The sequence below is a fragment of the Staurois parvus genome, unplaced genomic scaffold, assembly GCF_062004578.1.
Source record: "Staurois parvus isolate SC_StPar_1 unplaced genomic scaffold, SC_StPar_1.0 ptg000118l, whole genome shotgun sequence".
Lineage (NCBI taxonomy): Eukaryota > Metazoa > Chordata > Amphibia > Anura > Ranidae > Staurois > Staurois parvus.
This window is the reverse complement of record NW_028317914.1, coordinates 4,261,803-4,289,723: the sequence shown is the minus strand read 5'-3', so window position 1 is coordinate 4,289,723 and position 27,921 is coordinate 4,261,803. Positions and strand designations below refer to the sequence as shown.

Sequence of the window (27,921 nt, the reverse complement as noted above, 5' to 3'; positions counted from 1 at the left end):
ATCCCTCTCCACTCTATCAAAAAGTGAATAAATAAAATCGTTGTTTTTAATTATACTTTTAAATGTTTGTTTTGATTTAGGGGATGGAGAAAGCAGTTTATCATACCTGAACCTCTTCTCCCGGCAGCCGGTGCTCTCCTCTACTACCCTAACCTCCAGCAGTGGACTGCCTGCATCAGTCTTGATGACCTCAGATGACCTGCGACTGCTCTGGCATTGGGGAGAAGAAGCTGCCAGAACCTGTCTAGCAGCCAGCAGAAGAGGAGGATTGGGTAGGTGAAACTGAAAACTGCTTTTTGTGGTCCCCTAGAAATAAACATTTAACTTGCAGTGCAGGGGGCAGCCCCAATGAAAGGGAATGGTTTTCCTTTCCCCAGAGTTCAGCTTTAAAGAAGAACAGCAACCAATCAAACAAAATAGAAATAACAGTCAGATCTCTTTTTTTTTTTTTTTTGCCTTCCTCTGGGTCAACTGTGGGTAAAGGATTATAACTTTTTTATTTTATTTTTTTTCTTTAACGGTTGAACTAGATGGTCTTTCAGCCTCTTTTTTTCAGCCAGACTAACTATATGTAACCATGTCAGCATACCAAGAGATTTTGGACAATTTCAGGCTCCCAACTTTGTGGGAACAGTTTGGTGATGACCCCTTCTTGTTCCAACATGACTGCGCACCAGTGCACAAAGCAAGGTCCACAAAGACATGGATGAGCAAGTTTGGGGTGGAGGACCATGACTGGCCTGTAAAGAGTCCTGACCTCAACGCGATAGAACACCTTTGGGATGAATTGGAGACTGTGAGCCAGGCCTTCTCGTCTGACATCAGTGCCTGACCTCACAAATGCCGTTCCGGAAGAATGGTCAAACATTCCCATGGACACACTCCTAAACCTTGTGGACAGCCTTCCCAGAAGAGTCGAAGCTGTTATAGCTGCAAAGGGTGGGCCAACTCCATATTGAACCCTACGGACTAAGACTGGGATGTCATTAAAGTTCATGTGCGTGTAAAGGCAGGCGTTTCAATACTTGTGGCAATAATGTGTGTGTGTATGTGTATATGTATATATATATTATATTATATTTTTTTCTTGGGCACTGTGGATAATAGTGAATGGAACAATGTCATGACACTTCACCCTGTCCTTTCCCCTCAGGACGTCCGGATGGAATTGAGATAAGAGAATGTTCCGCAAGGGGAAAAAACGACACAGCAGCAGCAGTTCTCAGAGCAGTGAGATCAGTACGAAGAGTAAGGTGTGTACCCTTCGCATACCACTTCATCTGTGTAGGGAGGTCTACCACTAGGTCTTTTCCATTGTTGTACAGGGCTGTGCAAAATAATGTGTATATATATGTGATTTTGCATTTCTAGGTAGGAGGCACACATGCCGCCCTACCCGTGCCGCCATTGGCAGCTACAGCTGTTGATCACCGGGTCCCAGACGGAGATTCCCTGCCGACAGCTGGCGATCGCCGAGTATCACTGACGGGAGAGACCTGTGTGTAAACAACACAGGTCTCTCTCCTGCCAGCAGTAACATGCTGCTGTGTATTTTCTCTGCACAGCAAAGAAATACACAGCACACACTTGATCGCCCGAGATGTTAACCCCCTCCTGCCCAGTGTCAGTACAGTGTCAGTGCCTTTTATTAGCATAGATCACTGTATTAGTGTCACTGAGGATGTCAGTGGCAGTTCGTTTCACCCCCCCCCCCGGTCAGAATGCCCACCACAGACCCGCTATAAGCCGCTGAGCGACGCCATTACTAATATATATATATATATATATATAATATAAAAATCAGTACATATACCGCCTATACAGTTGTGCTCAAAAGTTTACATACCCTGGCAGAAATTGTGAAATTTTGGCATTGCTATTGAAAATATGATTGATCATGCCAAAAAATGCTCTTTTATTGAAGGATGATGATCATATGAAGCCATTTATTATCAAATAGTTGTTTGGCTCCTTTTTAAATCATAATGGTAACAGAAATCACCCAAATGGCCATGATCAAAAGTTTACATACCCTGGAATGTTTGGCCTTGGTACAGACACAAATGGGCTAAAATGGCAATTAGAGGTTAATGTCCCACATCTGTGGCTTTTTAAATTGCAATTAGTGTCAATGTATAAATAGTCAATGAGTTTGTTAGCTATTACATGGAAGCACTGACTAGGCTAGATACTGAGCCATGGGGATCAGAAAAGAACTGTCAAAAGTCCTGAGTAACAAGGTAATGGAACTTTATAAAGATGGAAAAGGACATAAAAAGATGTCCAAAGCCTTGAATATGCCAATCAGTACTGTTAATTCACCTATTGAGAAGTGGAAAGTTCAGGGATCTCTTGAGGCCAAGGTCAGGTAGACCAAGAAAGATTGTAGCAATAACTGCCAGAAGAATTGTTCAGGATACAAAGGGAAACCTATAGGTAACCACAAGAAAAATACAGGCTCCTTGCTGTCTGCCACATACAGAAACATAGTTTCTCACACTCCCCAATCAAAGTCAAACCTGCCTTCGAAGTTTGAGTTTGATTGGTTATGCATAAATCAGAGCAAGTGGGGGTATCATTCAGCACAGGCCTCAGGAAGTACACCCGGTTCGGTTTATTTTGCTGCAGCTAATCACGGAGAATGAGGATAATTTACTAAAGGAGTAGAGAATCTTCATTCAATAATTCATAGCTGTGTTTGCTTTGAATACCCAATCATATGCAGATAAAATAAACAGGAATTGTTTTCTTATATGATGGGATAATTGAAATGAATCTACTCGGTTTCTTGAGTGAAGATTTTCAACTCTGTCAGTAAATCAGCATTTGCTTTTAATGTAGTTCCCCTCGGTCAGAATTCATAGAGCGCAGCACAGTGTAGCTAATGGTGCACTTTCTGAAGTTTGTGCTGTGCAACCTTCTGTTTCTCTGTGTCCTGTATCACATATAGCAAACAAACCTCCAATGTTCCATCTGGTTGTTGGCTCTGAGAATCTTTGTTCTGACAATTTTTACATCAGGTTTGGGTTTTTCCTTGTCAAAGCTGACCGTTATAGGTTGCCATTTAATTGGCAGTTGGAATGAACACAGTGACTGTTGTAATGGTAAATGTCATGTCTCCTAGTCTGTAGATTCCAGTCTTGGTGGCCTTTCCAGATCCAGCACAGTGGCTAGCCTGGACACAGATTCTACCAAAAGCTATGGTGAGTTCTTTTCTAAATACTAAAGTTACTAATAACTAATTACAAAGTTACTAATAACATCTGTTGCATAGTTTAAATTACTGTTATCTCTGGTGTTCTGGCAAGGGTCAGTAATATGGGTATATTCTCCAACAGTGTCAGGCACTAGGCTGGAGCGTATTTGTTAAGTGTGTGTGACTGGTAGTGTCTTCACTGGGCTGCATGCAGACCTATTTATTATTCTTGAGACTGTGTGCCAGGAACTACACACTTTTGGAAAAGCTGGTTTTAGAATACAAGAACATGCATGGCTTTTATGTCTGTTTTTGATCCTCTTCTTGAAAGCAGGATGTGGTCTTCAGCACCATGCAAGGTGTCTGTGCATAAAAACAAACACATGTTTTGCACTTTCTTTCCTTTTGCATATTTTTTCTGTTTTTTAAAAAAAATTGCAGCATGCGGCAGTGTTTCTCTCAGTTGTCCTTCCTCTTCCTTCTTCTTCTATTTTTTTTTTCAATTTTTTTATGATATGCTTATTGGCCAGTGGAAAAGAATTTGAAACTGGTTGTAAAATGACTGGATGACCATGCAAGAGTTAAAGATTAACAGTGATTGCAGTTTTTATCCCTATGTTTAGTCGAATAATGTACGCTTATACTTATTTTCCAGTCTGCATTTAAATGGTCCTATACAAAGAATGGTGACTCAGTTTCACAGTCTAATATGAGAACATTTTTAGTGGTCCTAAGCTAGCCATAGACATCAGAAGACCGTCAGACATGCAGGTGATCCAACCATCGGAAAGTGTTATAGGTCCAGCTTCAGGCATATGGCTGAGGCTATCTTTATATCTTTGGATATGCTATGGAGTCAAGAGGACAAAGATGTAGGTGGACTCTCCTAGGGCTGGCTTATCCCTGTTAATACACTAGCCAGAGAAGAAAATCTTTTGACCTATCAGACTGCTTATTTATTTGAGGTTTCCCAGCTGTCAGTGTCTGCTGTGCCCATAGACATGAGCCTGTTGGACAATCCATCTTGAGTGCAGCCAAGCTGGGCAATGACAATGTCTGGGAACACTGTTTAGTGCAGGATTCATGGATACTTGCAACATTTGCTTTAGACTTACATTTCGAAAAATAAAAAATGTCCTTTATTGCTTTCAATGCGAAACATGTAGTCACTTTCACACCTGCAGATCATGTAGTGTTTCCATTTTTTTTTTTTGGTCTAACCCCTGTATATGAACTTCAAAATCAAAATTCATTAATTATATGCTACATGTACTACCTAATGAACTGTCATTGTGTGTCCCTTGTAGGAGTTGATTTACTAAAACAGGAGAGTGAAAAATTTGGTGCAGTTCTACACAGAAACCAGGTTTTATTGTCACAGCTTAAATGAACAAGCTGAAGTTAGAGGCTGATTGGTTACCATTCACAGCTGCACTAGATTTTGTACTCTCCAGTTTCAGTGTGTAGATTTAGTAGATAAGGACTTGACAAATCCAGGTCGCCATGGTGACTAGAAACTGCATCCTGGCGCCTGGGCTTTTGTCAGCCCCATACCTCACATTCATCCCGGAATTTGATGTAAGTCCCGTTGAATCAAGGCTGAGTCCCGGAGTGGAGTGACTTGTCCAGTGGTGGCACGCTAGCATTGGCACTGGTTGCTTCTGCCCCGCAGTTTGTGCGGGTTGTAAGGGGTACTCTATACCGCAATCCAGTCTCTGTATTGCAACTTACATCTCCCCGCCGGCTTCCTGTCACACAAAGTTACTGTTATAGACAGCAGGCAGGGAGATGTCTGCTGCACAATACAGAGAATGGATCGCGGTGTGTGGTATCACATATGAAAAAAAGTAGAATATGCATATACTCCTGCGCTGGAAGATGGACTCCATATAGGCTAGAACCACATGTAGGATGCCTAGAAGATGCACACCTTGCTGCCCTCAATGGACCATGGAAATCCAAGTGTACTGCAGGCAAAGAAACAAACAGAGGGCGCACAGGCCTAGTGCATTACCTTTTAAAATGAATTTATTATGTAAAAGAAGTGGTAATATACTCACAAAAGATAAAAAGTCAAGGGCACATCATATAAAGTACAGCAAGGTCCAATCTTACTGCATAGTAACCGCAATGGGACTCTTGGACCTCCAGCTGGCTGACACGTTTTGAGGTCTCGCCTCTTCCTCAGAGCCATTAACCATTCCTCATTGGCTCTGAGGAAGAGGAAAGACCTCGAAACGCGTCAGCCAGTTGGAGGTCCAAGAGTCCCATTGCAGTTACTATCCAGTGAGATTGGACCTTGCTGTGCTTTTATATGATGTGCCCTTGACTTTTTATCTTTTGTGAGTATATTACCACTTCTTTTACATAATAAATTCATTTTAAAAGGTAATGCACTAGGCCTGTGCGCCCTCTGTTTGTTTCTTTACATGTGGTATCACATATACCTGCACAAGCAGAAGCAACCAGTGCCCATGAAACCCACATTGCATACAATTGGACTGAAGCCGCCTCCTTGTCCTCCCCGGCTGTGATGCTTTCCTGTACACAGACTGAAGGAGGAGCCAGGGAGGAGGAACAACATTCGAACTTGTGCAACGCTGATCGGAGGTCTGCAGTGGATTTCTTGCATGGGGAAGTGAGCAGGGACTGGAAAGGGGGGGTAGAGGGGGGCAGATAACAAGGGTGTAAGAGGATATGTTATGAAGAGGTGCATTGGGAGGGGAGAGAACTTGTGCTGGAGGGGGGATTGGATGTGAAATCCCCCCCCCCCCGCCTCATCTTCTAGTCCTCTCCCAAAGCACCTTCCCAGTATGTATCTGACTCCCCCAGCACATGTCCACTTCCCTTCCTAAATGTCCCCTAGTACGTACCTGACCCCCAGAACAATCCTGTACCCCTCCCAAACTGCCCCTCCCCCAAGCACATATCCACCCCACCTTCTAGCACAAATCTTCTCCTCTCCCAAAGCACCCCAATATTTGTCTAGTCCCCTCCCAAAATACCTCCCAAGTATGTATCTGCCCCAGCACAAGTCTACTTCCCTTCCAAAGTGCCCCAAAAGCCCCCCATCCACCCTCCACCTTCTAGCACAAGTCCACTCCACTACCAGCACTTATCCAATCCCTTCCTCTGCCCCACCTTCTAGTTCTCTCCCCTTGCCCCCCTAATACATATCTGACCCCCCAACTTGCCTTCTAGCACAAGTCCTCTCCTCTCTCAAAGCACCCCATCCAGTATATATCTGTCCCTCATTCTACCCCACCTTCTAGCACAAATCCTCTACCTCCCAAAGTGGACCCCCAGCCATACCCGAAGCCTGGGTTTTATTTAACAATACCCCTTTGGCCCCTGCCATTGTAAAGTTTGGCCGCACCTTTAAAAACCCGGCTCCTAATTTATTTAGCTGGCTCCTAGATTCAAAGTAAATTTGCCAAGCCCTGTATTAGATTGTGAGAACAGGGATCAGGTTCAGTATACCCGATCATATTGTATTGGTCATGAATGTAAATGATCACTGTTCTGAGAAATTCAGGCTGGTATTGCTCTGTCTTGATATATATGTTTAATCCTTTCCTGCCTAAGCTTTGCTTCTCACCCCAAACTTTGCTGTGTGAATGTCTACGTATCTTACAAAACAGGTCGACAGGAAGTGTACTTCCTCTTATCTCTGCAGAGGTTGTTCTGTTACCCACAATGCACAATAGAAGCAATGCAGAGCATGCAGGACAACACAGCGTCGCACAGTAGAAGTAACTGAGAATTATTACTGAGTGCCGTATTAGTGATCCTTCAACCTTTCATCTCTTTCCTGTCTGCTGTCCACAGGACAAGCCTCCGGTAACTTTGATCCATGTGCTGAGTTCAGAGTGAAGTATGTGGGATCCATTGAAAGAGTACAGCCCGAGGAGAACAAACCTCTACAGGGGCCCTTGGATCTGATCAATTACATTGATGTTGCACAGGTAATGGACTGACGAAACAAAGGGGAAAGAAAGCAAGAAAAATGAGGTGCCAGAGAAAGGATGGTATGTGTGAGGATGTGATGAAACTTAAAGAGCATCTGTATTAACAAAGAGAAGGTGTATAGGGAAATCTTTTTAGAAGTTTGATATCTCTCTGACTTCACGTCAAAAATACCTGTTGCCAGCAATCTGTAAGGGCTCATGTACACTGCAGCTGATAAACTCACGTTTAGGAGCTGTTCAGTGTTTTTTTTCAGCAGCCCCTGAACTCACCCTAATGTTTTCCTGTGTGTCCATGTACACATCTTCATTTACAGTCGCTTACAGGCAGTTGCGTTTACAGTTGATTTGTTTGACCGTAGCAAACTTGCGTTCAGCAGTAAAAGAAAGAATGGCGCCGCGCTCCTATATAGTTGTATATACAGCTTATACTATTCAAGTGTATCAATATCAATGTCAATTATTGTGAATGGTGACTATATCACTAAACGCATAGATAATTTGCATAATGAATAATCCTAAGGTGATAGTGCCTTGATGGGTGCCATGGTGTCAATCCATGTTGCACCTCAATAGTGCTGTGTGCACTCTATACTATAAGTGCAAAAACATATACACATGTGCACGTGCTTATAATAGACAAATATAAATAAAAATACATATAAAAGTCCTTCAAAATTATAGTGCAAGTGAATATTCTGTTCCTTCTTTCCGAGTGCTAGATGGTCTCCCTATATGCTCACCTCTATATTTGCCTGAATAGATCCAGGCAAATACGCTTGTTATCCTTCCAGGATAGATGAAATGGGATGATGCCCTTGCTCTAGCCGTCCCAGAGGGTGGATATGCATATAAATGGATCCTCCTGCTATTTCCTTGGTCTCCCTGTGTGTCAATGAATACACTGACCAGCTCTCTTGGGATCTCCCAATCCCCCTCCTGGGGTTACTTCCTCGTTCACTCCTCCTTATGCCAGCTCATGGGGTGTTTCATCAAAAAAGGAAAAAAAGCAGACCATAGTGTCTTATCCTTATGAAAAATGGATTTATTTCTGCCAGTATAAGGTATTACTTAATGGCATACAGCTCAAGTATGATCCCAGCAAGCATGAATGGTAATCAGCAAGTATGGAGAAATCACTCTGCAGCTGCCCCTGCAGTGCTGTCTGCCTGCGCTTGTGCTCGGATCTGCTCGCTTCTCCAGTACAATGTCGTGACGTCAGAGCCCCTCCCCTACGTGTTGCGTCACAGGGTCACGTGACTTCATCAGGGGGAATTTGATTTGATGCCACGACTATGTTTGCCCAGCTATTTATACCTCTCGGCCGCCATTTTCCCGAAGCCCATGTGGGCGCGGCCATTTTCCCAGTGATTATCCCAAGCTGTATTTACGCTGAGTGATTAAGACATGTGTGTCTACTTGAATCTTACATTACCTCTGTTTGTCAGACATTGCTAACTGGGTCAGCTGTGATACATCTCGTGCACTGCAGTAGCTAAAATGTAACAGCAGGCTATACCCTATATTACAGAGTATATACCTATGGCAGATAGACTAATTCTATACTTTATTCAAAACAACATGAAATATAAAATATTTACAACAATTAAAAATATGTAATAAAAAATTATAAAAAGTAAATAATAAAAATGAAATAAAAAATGAAAATACATCTACATATTTCTATAGGTAACCGATGTGTCATTAATTATCCTATTGTCATCAATCTTTACTGCTATGGAAATCCCACTTCCACAGCAAGAAAGATACAAATGATTAATGAGATATTATATTGGACTATGTGCGTTTAATCCTAATGCATAATACTCAAGTTACATCCTGAACACAACGTAAATGTACCTATAATGGAACCGGGGAATATTAAATATATAAAATTTTCCTTGCATGTATCCCCAATGTATGTATTTATTGAGGGCCTCAGAATATCATTAAAAATAATCTCCCTATTTATTTATTGCTAATGAAACATGCCAGGTCAAACTCCTTGTTTAACCCATTGGGAGCCAGACAACCCATTTCATAAATCCACTTCGACTCCTTCTTACTAATTTCCCTTATCAGGTTATCCCCCCTCCAGTGTTGTACATGTTTCTCAATGCCCCAGAACTCTAGTTTACTTGCATCCTTATTGTGATATTTTTTGAAATGTTGTGATAAATGGTGATATTTGTATCCCCTATTTATATTGTATACATGTTCTTTTATTCTTTCTCTGAGCATCCTTTTTGTACGCCCAATATAAATTAGATTGCATGGACACTTTAGGGCATAAATGACCCCCCTTGTATCACATGATAGAAATTGCTGGATAGTGTATTCCTTTCCACTTTGGGTATTCTGAAATGTGAATCTTCTCCTTGGGTTATTTGTCAGTCTGATACAACTGTAACATCTACCACAAGTGTAGAACCCTTTTCCTTGAAAAAAACTTATTTGATGATTTTTGACAGGTGGTACTATTACGCTCTTTACGACCTTATCCCTGATGTTAGGAGCTTTTTGGTATATGAATCTAGGTGTTATAGGAATATTATTCTTCAGGTGCTTATCTAATGTCAAGATTTTCCAATGTTTTTTGATTATATTCTGTATTGATTTATACTGGGTATTGAATTGTAGCACTACCGCTAATTCCTCATTTTCAGTGTTATCTTTACATTTATCTACTATCAATAGATTACGGTCCATAAGGCCTACTTTATCCCTTTCTTTGTATATTATTTCTTTTTTATATCTTTTATTAATAAATCTTTCTGATATTACACCACTTTGCTCTTCATAGTCTTTCATGTTAGTGCAGTTCCTTTTCAATCTGATAAACTGACCTCTGGGGATATTAGTTAACCACGCTTTGTGATGGCAGCTGTCTATGGGGATATATGAATTTCTATCTACTGCTTTAAAATGGTTTTTGGTATATAGTTGTAATCCCTCTTTATAAATTTGGATATCTAGAAAGTTGATGAACGTATCATGTATATCATAGCTCAATTTTATATTAGCTACATTCATATTTAAGTTATCATAGAATTTCACCAGTTCCATTTTTTCCCCTTTCCATATCACTAAGAGGTCATCAATATACCTTTTGTATATTATAATATCTGGGCTCTTGTTCTGAAATACTGATTCCTCTTCCCATTTTGCCATATAGAGATTGGCGATGCTAGGGGCGAACTTAGCGCCCATAGCTACTCCCTTTCTTTGTAAATAGTATGTGTTGTCATACCAAAAGTAGTTGTGAATAAGGCAAAACTTTAAACATTTGATGATGAATTTGTTATGTTTAATGGTGTTGTGTCCATACTTAAGTGCCCATTTAGCTGCTTCTATGGCCCCCTGGTGGTCTATATTAGTGTACAGTGCTGCTACATCTGCTGTACTCAAAATCGTGTTATGATCTATGCATGTGTCCTTGATTTCCTGTATCACATGTTTGGTATCCCTTAGGTATGCTATAGTTTTAGTAACCAGTGGTTGTAGATGATAATCTACATATTCACCTAATCTCGCTGTAAGCGAGTCTATCCCATTTATAATGGGTCTACCTGGCGGGTTGGTGCTGTCTTTATGAATTTTGGGAACTGAATACATGATGGGCAATTTGCATACTGATGGTATTAAGTATTGGTGTTCCTTCTCTGAGAGATTCTAGATCTTGTAATACCATCTGTTTGAATGTGTCAATAAATTTATTATCTCCAATTTGGGGATTGAAAACTGATTTGTTTTTAAGTTGGCTGAACGTGGTGGATTCTGTTACCCCAGTGTTATGTGTAATAGGATTACTAGCATAATACTTTTTTAAGTTAAGCTTCCTAATCAATTTCTGAATGCTCACATATGTATCAAACTTGTTGAGTCCCTTTTGTGGGGCATATTTGAGACCTTTGCTAAGCGCATATGTTTCTTCTTCTGTGAGGGGTACTCCACTAATATTAAAGATACCCTCACCCTTTAGTTCCTTCTTCTTTTTTTTGTTGTGACCTTCTTCCTCCTCTTTTCCCTCTCTTTCTTGTGTGTGTTCTATTTCCCTCCCCCCTTGGGGATACAAGTCCCATCCTAAAAAAGGATTGGGGAGGGGTGAGTTGTTTTCCTCCCTTTCCAAGGGTGAGTATCTGTTTTGTGTGGGTACTTGTGTGGGTACTGAGTAGGGTTTGTTCATTACTGGGTATTGTACTTGATAATGTGCTTGGTACTGTGGCCTCTGTGGTTTAGGGTAATAAGGGCCTCTGTCATAATCAGGTCTCCCATAATAATCTTGTGTGTAATATCCTTGATGTCCTCTTTGGTTATGGCCTCTATTGCCATTATAATAAGGTCTTCCCCCTTGGTATGGTTGATGATACGGGGGTCTGTATGGTCCCGGATTGTGATAGGGTGGTCTGCCATTGTTCGGATTCCCTCCTTTATGCTGGGAATGTCCCTTGATGTCCTTATTGGGTGTTTTAAAACCTATTGTTTTTTTAGGGGGTGATTTGTCATTGGTTTTGACTGGTGTGGACTCCGTAGATTTGGTCTCATTTGAAATGGAGTTGGTTTGCCATTTAAATACTGATTTGTGTTGATAATCTTGGCTAACCCTTTGATATTTTTTCTTCTTTTTGTTCTTGATCTCTGTGTCTTTTTTCTGGGCATTTTTGTTCAACTGGGATATATATTTAGTAAAGTCTGGGTGGTCTTTACTTATCTCTACCTTATTTTGGTACTCCTTTATTACTTTTTCAATTTTTCTCATTTTTCTTTGTTTTCTTTTAATTAGGAACTGGAGAACTTCCATTCCTTTTTCACTAAAGAAATTGTACCATTCTTCCCTGTCTTCCTCCTCCAATAGACCATCATTAATAGGTAATTCCCATCTAAGCTTCCTTGGAATCATTCTTTCTTTAATATATTTTTCCATAGTGACTATATCCCACCACATACTAATTTTCTTATCCATGAGGTTCCCTAATTTCTTAAATATGTTATTTATACTTGGATCCTCCTGGTTTTCTCCTACAAATATATTATTGAAATCCAATTCCCTATTCTCCAAAAATGTGAAAACCTCCATAATTTCTACCAACAAGTGATAAATGAGTATGAATGAATGTTTATAGTGAATACTTGTGAGCTATTATGAATCGAGGTGTTCAATAAACAACATGTAATGAAATCTTTAAGTGTATGGGGTGCGCTGGCACTTACACTGACTCACTTAGCTAGTGCGTATAAATGAAAAAGAAAGAATGGCGCCGCGCTCCTATATAGTTGTATATACAGCTTATACTATTCAAGTGTATCAATATCAACATATACACATGTGCACGTGCTTATAATAGACAAATATAAATAAAAATACATATAAAAGTCCTTCAAAATTATAGTGCAAGTGAATATTCTGTTCCTTCTTTCCGAGTGCTAGATGGTCTCCCTATATGCTCACCTCTATATTTGCCTGAATAGATCCAGGCAAATACGCTTGTTATCCTTCCAGGATAGATGAAATGGGATGATGCCCTTGCTCTAGCCGTCCCAGAGGGTGGATATGCATATAAATGGATCCTCCTGCTATTTCCTTGGTCTCCCTGTGTGTCAATGAATACACTGACCAGCTCTCTTGGGATCTCCCAATCCCCCTCCTGGGGTTACTTCCTCGTTCACTCCTCCTTATGCCAGCTCATGGGGTGTTTCATCAAAAAAGGAAAAAAAGCAGACCATAGTGTCTTATCCTTATGAAAAATGGATTTATTTCTGCCAGTATAAGGTATTACTTAATGGCATACAGCTCAAGTATGATCCCAGCAAGCATGAATGGTAATCAGCAAGTATGGAGAAATCACTCTGCAGCTGCCCCTGCAGTGCTGTCTGCCTGCGCTTGTGCTCGGATCTGCTCGCTTCTCCAGTACAATGTCGTGACGTCAGAGCCCCTCCCCTACGTGTTGCGTCACAGGGTCACGTGACTTCATCAGGGGGAATTTGATTGGATGCCACGACTATGTTTGCCCAGCTATTTATACCTCTCGGCCGCCATTTTCCCGAAGCCCATGTGGGCGCGGCCATTTTCCCAGTGATTATCCCTAGCTGTATTTACGGTGAGTGATTAAGACATGTGTGTCTACTTGAATCTTACATTACCTCTGTTTGTCAGACATTGCTAACTGGGTCAGCTGTGATACATCTCGTGCACTGCAGTAGCTAAAATGTAACAGCAGGCTATACCCTATATTAATCCAAAATTCATAAAGACAGCACCAACCCGCCAGGTAGACCCATTATAAATGGGATAGACTCGCTTACAGCGAGATTAGGTGAATATGTAGATTATCATCTACAACCACTGGTTACTAAAACTATAGCATACCTAAGGGATACCAAACATGTGATACAGGAAATCAAGGACACATGCATAGATCATAACACGATTTTGAGTACAGCAGATGTAGCAGCACTGTACACTAATATAGACCACCAGGGGGCCATAGAAGCAGCTAAATGGGCACTTAATAAGTATGGACACAACACCATTAAACATAACAAATTCATCATCAAATGTTTAAAGTTTTGCCTTATTCACAACTACTTTTGGTATGACAACACATACTATTTACAAAGAAAGGGAGTAGCTATGGGCGCTAAGTTCGCCCCTAGCATCGCCAATCTCTATATGGCAAAATGGGAAGAGGAATCAGTATTTCAGAACAAGAGCCCAGATATTATAATATACAAAAGGTATATTGATGACCTCTTAGTGATATGGAAAGGGGAAAAAATGGAACTGGTGAAATTCTATGATAACTTAAATATGAATGTAGCTAATATAAAATTGAGCTATGATATACAGGATACGTTCATCAACTTTCTAGATATCCAAATTTATAAAGAGGGATTACAACTATATACCAAAAACCATTTTAAAGCAGTAGATAGAAATTCATATATCCCCATAGACAGCTGCCATCACAAAGCGTGGTTAACTAATATCCCCAGAGGTCAGTTTATCAGATTGAAAAGGAACTGCACTAACATGAAAGACTATGAAGAGCAAAGTGGTGTAATATCAGAAAGATTTATTAATAAAGGATATAAAAAAGAAATAATATACAAAGAAAGGGATAAAGTAGGCCTTATGGACCGTAATCTATTGATAGTAGATAAATGTAAAGATAACACTGAAAATGAGGAATTAGCGGTAGTGCTACAATTCAATACCCAGTATAAATCAATACAGAATATAATCAAAAAACATTGGAAAATCTTGACATTAGATAAGCACCTGAAGAATAATATTCCTATAACACCTAGATTCATATACCAAAAAGCTCCTAACATCAGGGATAAGGTCGTAAAGAGCGTAATAGTACCACCTGTCAAAAATCATCAAATAAGTTTTTTTCAAGGAAAAGGGTTCTACACTTGTGGTAGATGTTACAGTTGTATCAGACTGACAAATAACCCAAGGAGAAGATTCACATTTCAGAATCCCCAAAGTGGAAAGGAATACACTATCCAGCAATTTCTATCATGTGATACAAGGGGGGTCATTTATGCCCTAAAGTGTCCATGCAATCTAATTTATATTGGGCGTACAAAAAGGATGCTCAGAGAAAGAATAAAAGAACATGTATACAATATAAATAGGGGATACAAATATCACCATTTATCACAACATTTCAAAAAATATCACAATAAGGATGCAAGTAAACTAGAGTTCTGGGGCATTGAGAAACATGTACAACACTGGAGGGGGGATAACCTGATAAGGGAAATTAGTAAGAAGGAGTCGAAGTGGATTTATGAAATGGGTTGTCTGGCTCCCAATGGGTTAAACAAGGAGTTTGACCTGGCATGTTTCATTAGCAATAAATAAATAGGGAGATTATTTTTAATGATATTCTGAGGCCCTCAATAAATACATACATTGGGGATACATGCAAGGAAAATTTTATATATTTAATATTCCCCGGTTCCATTATAGGTACATTTACGTTGTGTTCAGGATGTAACTTGAGTATTATGCATTAGGATTAAACGCACATAGTCCAATATAATATCTCATTAATCATTTGTATCTTTCTTGCTGTGGAAGTGGGATTTCCATAGCAGTAAAGATTGATGGCAATAGGATAATTAATGACACATCGGTTACCTATAGAAATATGTAGATGTATTTTCATTTTTTATTTCATTTTTATTATTTACTTTTTATAATTTTTTATTACATATTTTTAATTGTTGTAAATATTTTATATTTCATGTTGTTTTGAATAAAGTATAGAATTAGTCTATCTGCCATAGGTATATACTCTGTAATATAGGGTATAGCCTGCTGTTACATTTTAGCTACTGCAGTGCACGAGATGTATCACAGCTGACCCAGTTAGCAATGTCTGACAAACAGAGGTAATGTAAGATTCAAGTAGACACACATGTCTTAATCACTCACCGTAAATACAGCTTGGGATAATCACTGGGAAAATGGCCGCGCCCACATGGGCTTCGGGAAAATGGCGGCCGAGAGGTATAAATAGCTGGGCAAACATAGTCGTGGCATCAAATCAAATTCCCCCTGATGAAGTCACGTGACCCTGTGACGCAACGTGTAGGGGAGGGGCTCTGACGTCACGACATTGTACTGGAGAAGCGAGCAGATCCGAGCACAAGCGCAGGCAGACAGCACTGCAGGGGCAGCTGCAGAGTGATTTCTCCATACTTGCTGATTACCATTCATGCTTGCTGGGATCATACTTGAGCTGTATGCCATTAAGTAATACCTTATACTGGCAGAAATAAATCCATTTTTCATAAGGATAAGACACTATGGTCTGCTTTTTTTCCTTTTTTGATGAAACACCCCATGAGCTGGCATAAGGAGGAGTGAACGAGGAAGTAACCCCAGGAGGGGGATTGGGAGATCCCAAGAGAGCTGGTCAGTGTATTCATTGACACACAGGGAGACCAAGGAAATAGCAGGAGGATCCATTTATATGCATATCCACCCTCTGGGACGGCTAGAGCAAGGGCATCATCCCATTTCATCTATCCTGGAAGGATAACAAGCGTATTTGCCTGGATCTATTCAGGCAAATATAGAGGTGAGCATATAGGGAGACCATCTAGCACTCGGAAAGAAGGAACAGAATATTCACTTGCACTATAATTTTGAAGGACTTTTATATGTATTTTTATTTATATTTGTCTATTATAAGCACGTGCACATGTGTATATGTTTTTGCACTTATAGTATAGAGTGCACACAGCACTATTGAGGTGCAACATGGATTGACACCATGGCACCCATCAAGGCACTATCACCTTAGGATTATTCATTATGCAAATTATCTATGCGTTTAGTGATATAGTCACCATTCACAATAATTGACATTGATATTGATACACTTGAATAGTATAAGCTGTATATACAACTATATAGGAGCGCGGCGCCATTCTTTCTTTTTCATTTATACGCACTAGCTAAGTGAGTCAGTGTAAGTGCCAGCGCACCCCATACACTTAAAGATTTCATTACATGTTGTTTATTGAACACCTCGATTCATAATAGCTCACAAGTATTCACTATAAACATTGCGTTCAGCAGTAGATTTTATCAGCGTTTCAAACGCAAAACGCGGCTAACCGCATTTATAGGCGTTTGCGTTTGAAAGTTTTTTTAACTCTTCTATTTCCAGATGCTGTCCAGAGCCTTTTTTCATCATGAAAAATGCATGCAAAGTGTTTTCCCGGTACTCAAATGGACCTGGAACACCATACTTTGAGGTTTTGCATGAAAAAAGACACTGCTGCAATAATTGCTGCACAGAAATGAGCTAGAACACATCCAAACACCACAGAAAAAAAAAAAGACTGCTAATTTTAACATACTGCTCTCTCTGCTTCTGCCCTCTCTATTTCTCTCAAAATGTCTGAAATAGTTAATTTTGTACTGTTTTTTCAGTGCATTCTGGGCATTTTGAAAGGTCTCATGAAGTTATCTTAAAAAACCGCTTTTAAACGCAAACGCTCATAAACACGGTATACAAACCTGGCTAAACAGACGTTTTTTTAATATACGTTTTCCAGCAGTCAGTTTCCATCGTTCAGAAGTGTCCCGTGTACATGAAGCCTAAAACCTCAAGTACTCTCTGCCTGTGCAGAAGAGGGGGTTATTGAGATGATTGGGGAGGGGGAAGTTCTTTTGTAATCCATCAGAAATGATGCAGGTGCAAAGTTAGCAATATGGGAAAATGAAACGTTTCTGCGAATAAAATTTTGTTTTGAAACTGACAGCGAAAATATCATTTTATATAGTTCATAAAATGATAGCATATTTGTCAAAATAAGAATTCATTACTTACCTTCTTCATTTATGAAAGGAAATCTGTAGGCATCCTTGTATAATGTTTTTATTATCCTTTGTAGCAAGATGGAAAACTTCCCTTTGTACCCCCGGATGAAGATTTCATCTTGGTTGTCTCAAAATATGGTATTAAAGTAACTACCTCAGATCAGTATGTAAGTAGCATATCTGTACTGTATTGTCTTTTATTATTTACAGTCACATTTGGTTTGCCACCATTGGTTATTATACTGTAAAATGGGAGCCCTCCAGGTAACTACCTCAGATCAGTATGTAAGTAGCATACAGTCAGGTGCATAAATATTGGGACATCGACACAATTCTAACATTTTTGGCTCTATACACCACCACAATAGATTTGAAATGAAACGAACAAGATGTGCTTTAACTACAGACTGTCAGCTTTAATTTGAGGGTATTTACATCCAAATCAGGTGAACTGTGTAGGAATTACAACAGTTTGCATATGTGCCTCCCACTTGTTAAGGGACCAAAAGTAATGGGACAGAATAATAATCATAAATCAAACTTTCACTTTTTAATACTTGGTTGCAAATCCTTTGCAGTCAATTACAGCCTGAAGTCTGGAACGCATAGACATCACCAGACGCTGGGTTTTATCCCTGGTGATGCTCTGCCAGGCCTCTACTGCAACTGTCTTCAGTTCCTGCTTGTTCTTGGGGCATTTTCCCTTCAGTTTTGTCTTCAGCAAGTGAAATGCATGCTCAATCGGATTCAGGTCAGGTGATTGACTTGGCCATTGCATAACATTCCACTTCTTTCCCTTAAAAAACTCTTTGGTTGCTTTTGCAGTATACTTTGGGTTATTGTCCATCTGCACTGTGAAGCGTCCAATGAGTTCTGAAGCATTTGGCTGAATATGAGCAGATAATATTGCCCGAAACACTTCAGAATTCATCCTGCTGCTTTTGTCAGCAGTCACATCATCAATAAATACAAGAGAACCAGTTCCATTGGCAGCCATACATACCCACGCCATGACACTACCACCACCATGCTTCACTGATGGGGTGGTATGCTTAGGATCATGAGCAGTTCCTTTCCTTCTCCATACTCTTCTCTTCCCATCACTCTGGTACAAGTTGATCTTGGTCTCATCTGTCCATAGGATGTTGTTCCAGAACTGTGAAGGCTTTTTTAGATGTTGTTTGGCAAACTCTAATCTGGCCTTCCTGTTTTTGAGGCTCACCAATGGTTTCCATCTTGTGGTGAACCCTCTGTATTCACTCTGGTGAAGTCTTCTCTTGATTGTTGACTTTGACACACATACACCTACCTCCTGGAGAGTGTTCTTGATCTGGCCAACTGTTGTGAAGGGTGTTTTCTTCACCAGGGAAAGATTTCTTCGGTCATCCACCACAGTTGTTTTCCGTGGTCTTCCGGGTCTTTTGGTGTTGCTGAGCTCACCATTGCGTTCCTTCTTTTTAAGAATGTTCCAAACAGTTGTTTTGGCCACGCCTAATGTTTTTGCTATCTCTCTGATGGGTTTGTTTTGTTTTTTCAGCCTAATGATGGCTTGCTTCACTGATAGTGACAGCTCTTTGGATCTCATCTTGAGAGTTGACAGCAACAGATTCCAAATGCAAATAGCACACTTGAAATGAACTCTGGACCTTTTATCTGCTCATTATAATTGGGATAATGAGGGAATAACACACACCTGACCATGGAACAACTGAGAAGCCAATTGTCCCATTACTTTTGGTCCCTTAACAAGTGGGAAGCACATATGCAAACTGTTGTAATTCCTACACCGTTCACCTGATTTGGATGTAAATACCCTCAAATTAAAGCTGACAGTCTGCAGTTAAAGCACATCTTGTGCGTTTCATTTCAAATCCATTGTGGTGCGGTATAGAGCCAAAAATGTTAGAATTGTGTCGATGTCCCAATATTTATGGACCTGACTGTATTTGTACTGTATTGTCTTTTATTATTTACAGTCACATTTGGTTTGCCACCATTCGTAATTATACTGTAAAATGGGAGCCCTCCAGGTGTGTATGTAGTAATCAGTAAATAAACATATGATCTCTTTTGAGTGTAGCTGTACTCTTACTATCACACATGTATTTATTAGTCGGGTCCACTCTGTCCAAAAAGAGGGGGAAAAAAAAAGGTTTTGGTTGGAGTAAAGATATAAAAGTTCTAGAGCGAGAGGAAAACCCCAGTAAGGGAGCATGAGCATTTTTTCATTAGAATATATGTATTACTGTGTATAACTTGCTGCACAATAGTGAAAAAATGGGGAACAAGACTATTGTGAAATGGTGGAAAGAGGAAAAAGCTGAGGAGGATCAAGACTTCTGTCTTCTACTGGGAATAGATGAAGAGTAGTTTAGAGCATACAGACAGTTCAAAAACATCTAGTCTATTATGTTACAATGCTGTATCTCCTGACAATCCGCTAAAGCTTGACTGAAGAGGACCTGTCAGAACAAACAGCACTGGAACTGTCAAATCTAGTTGGCAACTGATTTAAATTCCAGTGCAGTTTAGAAAATAACTACTGTCTGGTTGTCACATGGAACACCTCCACTTTCCCTCTACAACAGTACTTCCCAAATAATGTTTGGAGGTGTATAATTGTTTTTATATTGCTGCTTTTCAGGACGTGTTACACAGGCATCCCCTCTATCTCATTGTGTCCATGGTGTGCTATGATGATGGACTAGTGGCAGGAAAGAGCTTGTTGGCTCTGAAGACCAAAGATGCCAGCAAGGAGCAGTATAGCTTGTGGGTGTATCAGTGCAGCACTCTGGTAAGTAGTTTATACAGATAAAGTCTAAAGCACCTTTTGAGCGGTAGGAGCAGCCATACAAATCACCACAGTCTAGTTAATCACAGTTCTTTAGTGCTTCCTTTTCTCCCAAATCCTCTCCAAGATTAAAAGATAAGCATGATATCTCTTTTTAAAATAGGTCCAAATAGCCTCCTTACTGTATATCACAGAGAGGAAAAGGTTTGTGACACATGGCATCCATGGACTATTTTCTCTTGCGTCCCTGCATATCAGGAGCTGCTCTGTCCCCTTGCTCCTGGACACTCATCAAGCAGTCCTGGATTGCCCCATAGTTCTGCATAACTGGCTAGATGCCAGAGTGCTATTGCTGGCCCACTATTCCCCTCCTTGGATAGGCATTTACAGCTTCTGGCCTCCCCCCGCCCCCCCTTTTTTTTCTTTTTCTCCCCCTCCCTGTAAATCTTTTCATTTTTTATATCTGGCAAGGCATTGGAAAACAAACGTGGGGTAGTTGTAGGCCCTGAAAGTTTTAACACAAATGTTGTTCCTTACTGTTATGTGTTTTTATAGCATAAGTCCATGTAACTGCATCAAGAGGCTGGTGACCTCTGGGACAACACTGTGATACGTGGTCATGTTTATTTGTAATTATCTCACTCAACTGCACTTGAGGTGTCTTGTTAGGAGGAGTTTGTCATCTTTAAATAAAAAATAAAAATGTCCATTTCCATTAAGAAGCTTCTGATTGCTTTGCATAACCCTCCAGAAACCAAACTTCACTTTCAGCTTCCAGGGGCCAAGCCTTACTTTCAGCTGTTGAATCGCCATTCTCCTTGCTCAGCCCCACAGCTCTTTCTGTATCCAAAATCAGTCTATTTCCATTGATAAGTTGTTCATTGCTGTGCTTACCCCTCCAGGAGCCAAACTTCAAATTCAGCTTCCAGAGACCAAGCATCGGTTTCAGCTTCCAGAGACCAAGCCTTGATTTCAACTCTGGTTGTTGAATCACTATTCTCCTTCTTGCTCAGTCCCACAGCCCCTTCTTCATCCAAAATCAGTCCATTTCCATTGAAAAGCTCTTGTCTTCTCAAGGTCTTGTTCCTGATATTCTAACATTCACCTTCATCAGTTAATTTCACGTGTTAAAGTGGTAGTAAAGTCCTGTGTTTTTTTTTTTTTTTTTTTTTTATATACCTACATTTAATCCTATAATGACCTTACCTGTAGGTACATTAAACATCTCCTAAACGTGCACCGTTTAGGAGATATTTACTTTAGCAGCACCGGTGCTGTCACCAGCACATGCACACTGCACTCTCAATGAACAGCGTGCTGTGTCTGATACTCCCACGCGTATGCACGGGAGTAACTTCATCTTGGCACAGCCAGTCAAATGGCTGCAGCCTGTGAACCTGGAAGGAAGACTGGGTGAAGATGGAAGCCCCAGGGAGCTGTGCCGGCGCTCCGCTTGAGGGCTTCGTTTTAAGGCAAGTCTTTCATAATGTGCTAGTATGTACTTTATGCTCTTCACTTGCAGGGAGAAGATTTTTTAGTTTTTGCAGTTTACTACCACTTTAAAGCATAACATTGGCAAGTAAAAAGGCAGGCTGTGCTTGCGCTGCAAGGGTTAATGACTTGTTTTGATATAGAGCAGTGGTCACCGTATGCGGCCCTTTGCTTGCCTTTTTTTCAGCCGTTGAGGCATTATTCCTGCCACTGACAATAACAATGGGACATAATTCCTACCACTGCACCAACAATGGGGCACTATTCCTTCCAATGACAACAATTTCTCCCCCTAATACCAAAGATCGGGCATTGTTTACTCCCACTGGGCACAGTCTGGCCTCCCTAAAGTCTATAGGACAGTAAACTGGCCCTTGCTCTGGAAAGTTTAGAGACCCCCTGATCTAGGGGAACAAAACAAATCCACTTACCTGATCCTCTCCCCCTCCTCACAGCTTGACCATTCCTCGCAGCATCTGCACCCTCATGCTCCAGTAGTTTATGGTCCTAATGCCATCAAGACCAAAGCAGAGTCCAAAGCCCTGGGAAGGGAAGTCCACAGCCAGAGTGCAGGGAAGCTCAGGGTAGTGCCATCTGCCAGGAGGAGCGCAGGATCAAGTAAAAACTGTTTCTCCCCCCCCCCCGACAAAGTCATTAACCCTTGCAGTGCGGAGCAGATAATTTTTAGTTGCCCTGAGCTGGGCTTGAAATAAGAAAGTAAGGGCTGGAGAAAATGTTGTTTTGTACTTTATACATTTTTTAAGTCAGTCCTTCCACATGGTGAAATTTTAGCAAATGGTTTAAGTTTGCGTGTGGCCAAATGTTTCCATTTTTAGTTTTAGATAGAGTAGAGAAGTGTAAAATCCTGATACATTTATTTTTTCTCTCCCACTGGGGAGATTTCCCTTTACTTCCTGTCTTAGAGATGCGTAAGTGAGAGGAAATCTCTGCTCTTAGACACTTGTGTTTGGAATAGGTGCTTCATTGGAAGATTTCCACTCCCCTCCTGTTACAGTGACAACTATAAAATTTTGGTTTCCAGTCACTTTCTGTGCCTTTAATAAAAGTTACCAGGAGAATCAATGAAGGTTAGTATTCTCATCAGGGACACAAAAAGAAGCATAAAAACCCTGCACTAATACATAAACATATAAAAAAGAAATGTGGGTAGTCCAGTAATGGTTAAAGCCATCTGCTGTTTTATATTACTGTCTGTGTCTTTGTATAGGAAATGTCCCATCTCCCCCTGGACAGGTGAAGTATACCAAAGCAAAACATACATTTTTTTAGCTGATCTTTATAAGAAGGGGTCCCTTTCCCTGTACACGTGTGATCCACGAATCGTACAATATTCTTATTCGCTTTTAGTCATTATGTGTTAAAGTACACCTACCATCAGACAAGTGCATGGACAAACTTAACTGAGATCCTTCTTAAAAAGGTTAGCTACCTGGCTATCATGCCAATCCATTAGCTTTGGTACTTAGTCCTTCACTCTGAAGAAAAGACTGTATTTATAAAGAACCTTTATTTGTATTTACTTACATTATTCACTACTATTCTAGTCTGCATGGTTTCCTGCCTCGGCAAGACTGATGTGTCCCAAATCTTACTGCCTCCTGGGATATGTCACATGTCCTAAGAGGAAGCAGTAGCAGGGACACACCGTGGCTGGAGGGCATGCACCATCATTGGCGGCTGGCTGCAAGAACCCAATAGACACAGCTGGCTCCTAATGATGTAGGAAGAGAAGATGGTGGTGCAGGATCCTGCCTGTGGTGCCGGACTGCAGCAAACAATCAGTGGAGAGGTAGGTTTATTTAGGGTACCATGGCAAAAAAGGTAGTGTGGAAAAAAATCTGTACATGGATGTGAAGTTCTCTTTATAGTATAATATTTGTGACCTTTCAATGGTCATATACAAAAGTGACAGCAGAAAAATACCGAGTGGTCCATCCAGTCTGCCCTTTTTTTTTTTTTTTTTTGTCTGAGTATAGATCTATGCTTGTCCCAAGCATGTTTGAAGCTATTTGCTGTTGACTGGCTCAATACCTCTGCTGGGAGTTTATTCCAAGCATCAACTACTCTTTCAGTAAAATAATACTTTCTGAGATTAGTTTTGAACTTTCCTGCTGTTAGTTTGAGGTCATGTACCCGTGTTCTTGATTTTGGTTTCATGTTGAAAATACTGCCCTCCTGAACCTTATCCACCCCCTTGATGTATTTAAAGGTTTCAATCATGTCTCCCCTTTCCCTTCTTTCCTCCAGACTGTACATATTAAGTTCATGAAGTCATTCTTGATACATTTTCTCCTCCAGACCTTTCACCATTTTGTTACCCATCTCTGGACTTCTTGTGTCTTATCAATAACTTTTTGTAAGTGAGGTCTCCAGAATTGGACACAGTATTCTAAATGATACCTAACTATACATCTATAAAAGGGAATCAGGACCTCCTTCCTCCTGCTGGTGACCCCTCTAGTGATAACTATAGATCTATATAAGGGAATCAGGACCTCCTCCCTCCCTGCTGGTGACCCCTCCAGTGATAACTATAGATCTATAGAGGAATCAGGACCTCCTTCCTCCTGCTGGTGACCCCTCTAGTGATAACTATAGATCTATATAAGGGAATCAGGACCTCCTCCCTCCCTGCTGGTGACCCCTCCAGTGATAACTATAGATCTATATAAGGGAATAAGGACCTCCTCCCTCCCTGCTGGTGACCCCTCCAGTGATAACTATAGATCTATAGAGGAATCAGGACCTCCGTCCTCCTGCTGGTGACCCCTCCAATGATAACTATAGATCTATATAAGGGAATCAGGACCTCCTCCCTCCCTGCTGGTGACCCCTCCAGTGATAACTATAGATCTATATAAGGGAATAAGGACCTCCTCCCTCCCTGCTGGTGACCCCTCCAGTGATAACTATAGATCTATAGAGGAATCAGGACCTCCGTCCTCCTGCTGGTGACCCCTCCAATGATAACTATAGATCTATATAAGGGAATCAGGACCTCCTCCCTCCCTGCTGGTGACCCCTCCAGTGATAACTATAGATCTATAGAGGAATCAGGACCTCCTTCCTCCTGCTGGTGACCCCTCTAGTGATAACTATAGATCTATATAAGGGAATCAGGACCTCCTCCCTCCATGCTGGTGACCCCTCCAGTGATAACTATAGATCTATAGAGGAATCAGGACCTCCTTCCTCCTGCTGGTGACCCCTCTAGTGATAACTATAGATCTATATAAGGGAATCAGGACCTCCTCCCTCCCTGCTGGTGACCCCTCCAGTGATAACTATAGATCTATAGAGGAATCAGGACCTCCTTCCTCCTGCTGGTGACCCCCCAGTGATAACTATAGATCTATATAAGGGAATCAGGACCTCCTCCCTCCCTGCTGGTGACCCCTCCAGTGATAACTATAGATCTATAGAGGAATCAGGACCTCCTTTCTCCTGCTGGTGACCCCTCCAGTGATAACTATAGAGGAATCAGGACCTCCTCCCTCCCTGCTGGTGACCCCTCCAGTGATAACTATAGAGGAATCGGGACCTCCTCCCTCCCTGCTGGTGACCCCTCCAGTGATAACTATAGATCTATAGAGGAATCAGGACCTCCTTCCTCCTGCTGGTGACCCCTCCAGTGATAACTATAGATCTATATAAGGGAATCAGGACTTCCTTCCTCCGGCTGGTGACCCCTCCAGTGATAACTAAAGATCTATGTAAGGGAATCAGGACCTCCTTCCTGCTGGTGACCCCTCTAGTGATAACTAAAGATCTATATAGGGGAATCAGGACCTCCTTCTGCCTGCTGGTGACCCCTCTAGTGATAACTAAAGATCTATATAGGGGAATCAGGACCTCCTTCCTCCTGCTGGTGACCCCTCTAGTGATAACTAAAGATCTATATAGGGGAATCAGGACCTCCTTCTTCCTGCTGGTGACCCCTCTAGTGATGCATCCTAGAATTCTATTTGCTGTTTGATTTGCTCAGTGTAGAAGTGGATGTTAATGACACTAATGTGCTCCACTGTTTCCACTATACAGGAACACGCACAGGCCATCTGTAAGATTCTCTCCACTGCTTTTGACTCTGTTCTCACTGAAAAGACTCGAGTGCCAGCAGAATAATCATCCTCTGATCACACCAATTGTGCCTTCTATCCAGAGATTCCCACCTCCTTCATCAAGGCGGATCCCTACTGAGAATATCAGGATGCATGTACATTGTATATAAGACAGAGCTATATATATTTTATATTGGTCTGTTACTATAGTCCAGTAATGTTAATGGACTGATAACATGTGAGTAGAAGAGTCAATAGACAGATTGACAAAGGTACACTTGCTGCATGTACAACTGAAATCACACAGGTACGAAGGAAGATATTTATCCTGGGATCATTCCTTTATTTCATTCATAGTTTTGTACACAGTGAATGGACGGTACGTTCATTTTGGGAAGCTTTAATGATGTTATCACATTTGTGTGGATTGTAATAGATTTATAGGTATTAACCAAACTTCTAAAGTACATGTTTCAGTACACTTTAGATTTTGCTGCTCTGATTACATATTCTAGAGGACATATTGTCTTACTTTATATATTTGTATTATATATCATACTGATAAAGGTACAGAGTTTGAAGACCTAATCCAGCAGAAACAGATATTTCAGTTGATGATGAGGTATGTCATCTACTACCTACATTATATGTCACAGGCTGCAGTTATTATTATACAGGATTTATATGGGGGGGGGGGGTCTCTTCCCTCCAATGAGCTCTCCTTACTGATTTTTTTTCTGAACTCTAAGACAAGCTGTATAAATTCAGCACTTTGAAGGGATGTAGAGAAGACTGCAGATAAACAGGTACAACTTATGGAGGAGGATTTGTTTCATCTCTGTGTATCACCTTAGGCTGGTATATGAAAGGGTTTCTAACTACTTTTAAAGGGAGGATGAGGCCCTTGTAATGAATGTTTAATTACCCAATCACATCCACTAGGAGGAGCCAGTGGGTAATAGATGGAAATCTTTATTTATATAAAAACCATGTGAAAAAGTAAGTCACACCCTATGGAACATTGTATTTATTTTCTTCAACATATTTGAACATTCAAACAGTGCCTAAAGGTGATGCACTGAAATAAAAACCACAAGGACAATTTGTATTTTTATTTCTTCAACAAAAAATATCAATAGATGTAATTGTGGATATAGAAAGTACACACTTGGCCTCAGAAGCTGGTATTGTCCCTTGTAGCAGAAATGATTTCTTGCTGGTGCTTTGTATAGTTGCCCACCAGTCTCCAACAAGTGACAGGGCAGAAGGTTGAAATGCGCTAGGATGGCTAGTATAGATATATAACATACACCAGATACAAAGTAGTATTTTCACCTAGAACTTAGTTGAATTTAACTCCTTTTGTAAATGCCACTGATTACTTCCCTGAAGCCATATATTCAGTCAATGGCAGGTTTCCCATGGTTCGTAACACAACACAGAAGGCATGGCTTCAGTGCTGAAACCAACATTTTAGACTACGGAGAGGGGGACAACTTCCACTTGCCTAGGCGGGGGGGGGGGGGGGGGGGGGTCAACAACCTGTAGATTGTGATCTACTAGTAGACTGCAGCCAGGCGACTGGTATATCGCGGTATGGGCTTGCTGACCCACCATCCCAGAGCATCAAACTAAGTGCAATGCAGAGGGACTACTTGTAAACTTGGAGCTGTAGTAGGGAGCATGAGCTGATGTCTCAGTGCTGGTTCCTGTCCCATGTGGAGTGATACCAACTGCACTCCACCTCTTCTCCCTGCTAGCGGTCTCCAGAGTGGTGCCAGCAGAGGAAAGAAGAGATCTGCAGGTCAGTGTGAAGCAATACACTGGGCATATTAGTATAGGGCTGCTTTCACACTGATGTGCTGCGGTTTATCCACACTGCGGGTGCAATGCAGCATACCTGCAGCTTTTCAACGACTTAACCACAGACTTCTATTACATCCTGCGGGTTTGGTGCACGTTCTGAAAGCACTCCAGACTCCTGAATGCAGGAGCTTTGTTGCACTTTCAGAAAGTGCACCACACCTGAGGGATATAATGGAAGCCTATGG

General features: G+C 41.0%; 1 protein-coding gene across 1 annotated transcript; it reads left to right on the top strand.

Moving 5' to 3' along the window:
- Positions 1-88: 88 nt before the first annotated feature.
- Positions 89-26,972, top strand: ITGB1BP1 (integrin subunit beta 1 binding protein 1). The gene is made up of 7 exons (XM_089672025.1): positions 89-272; positions 1,154-1,253; positions 3,125-3,203; positions 7,025-7,161; positions 17,584-17,676; positions 20,154-20,303; positions 25,851-26,972. Exons 2-7 carry the CDS (start codon positions 1,182-1,184, stop codon positions 25,932-25,934), a joined length of 615 nt encoding a protein of 204 aa, XP_089528151.1. The 5' UTR covers positions 89-272; positions 1,154-1,181; the 3' UTR covers positions 25,935-26,972.
- Positions 26,973-27,921: the final 949 nt, after the last annotated feature.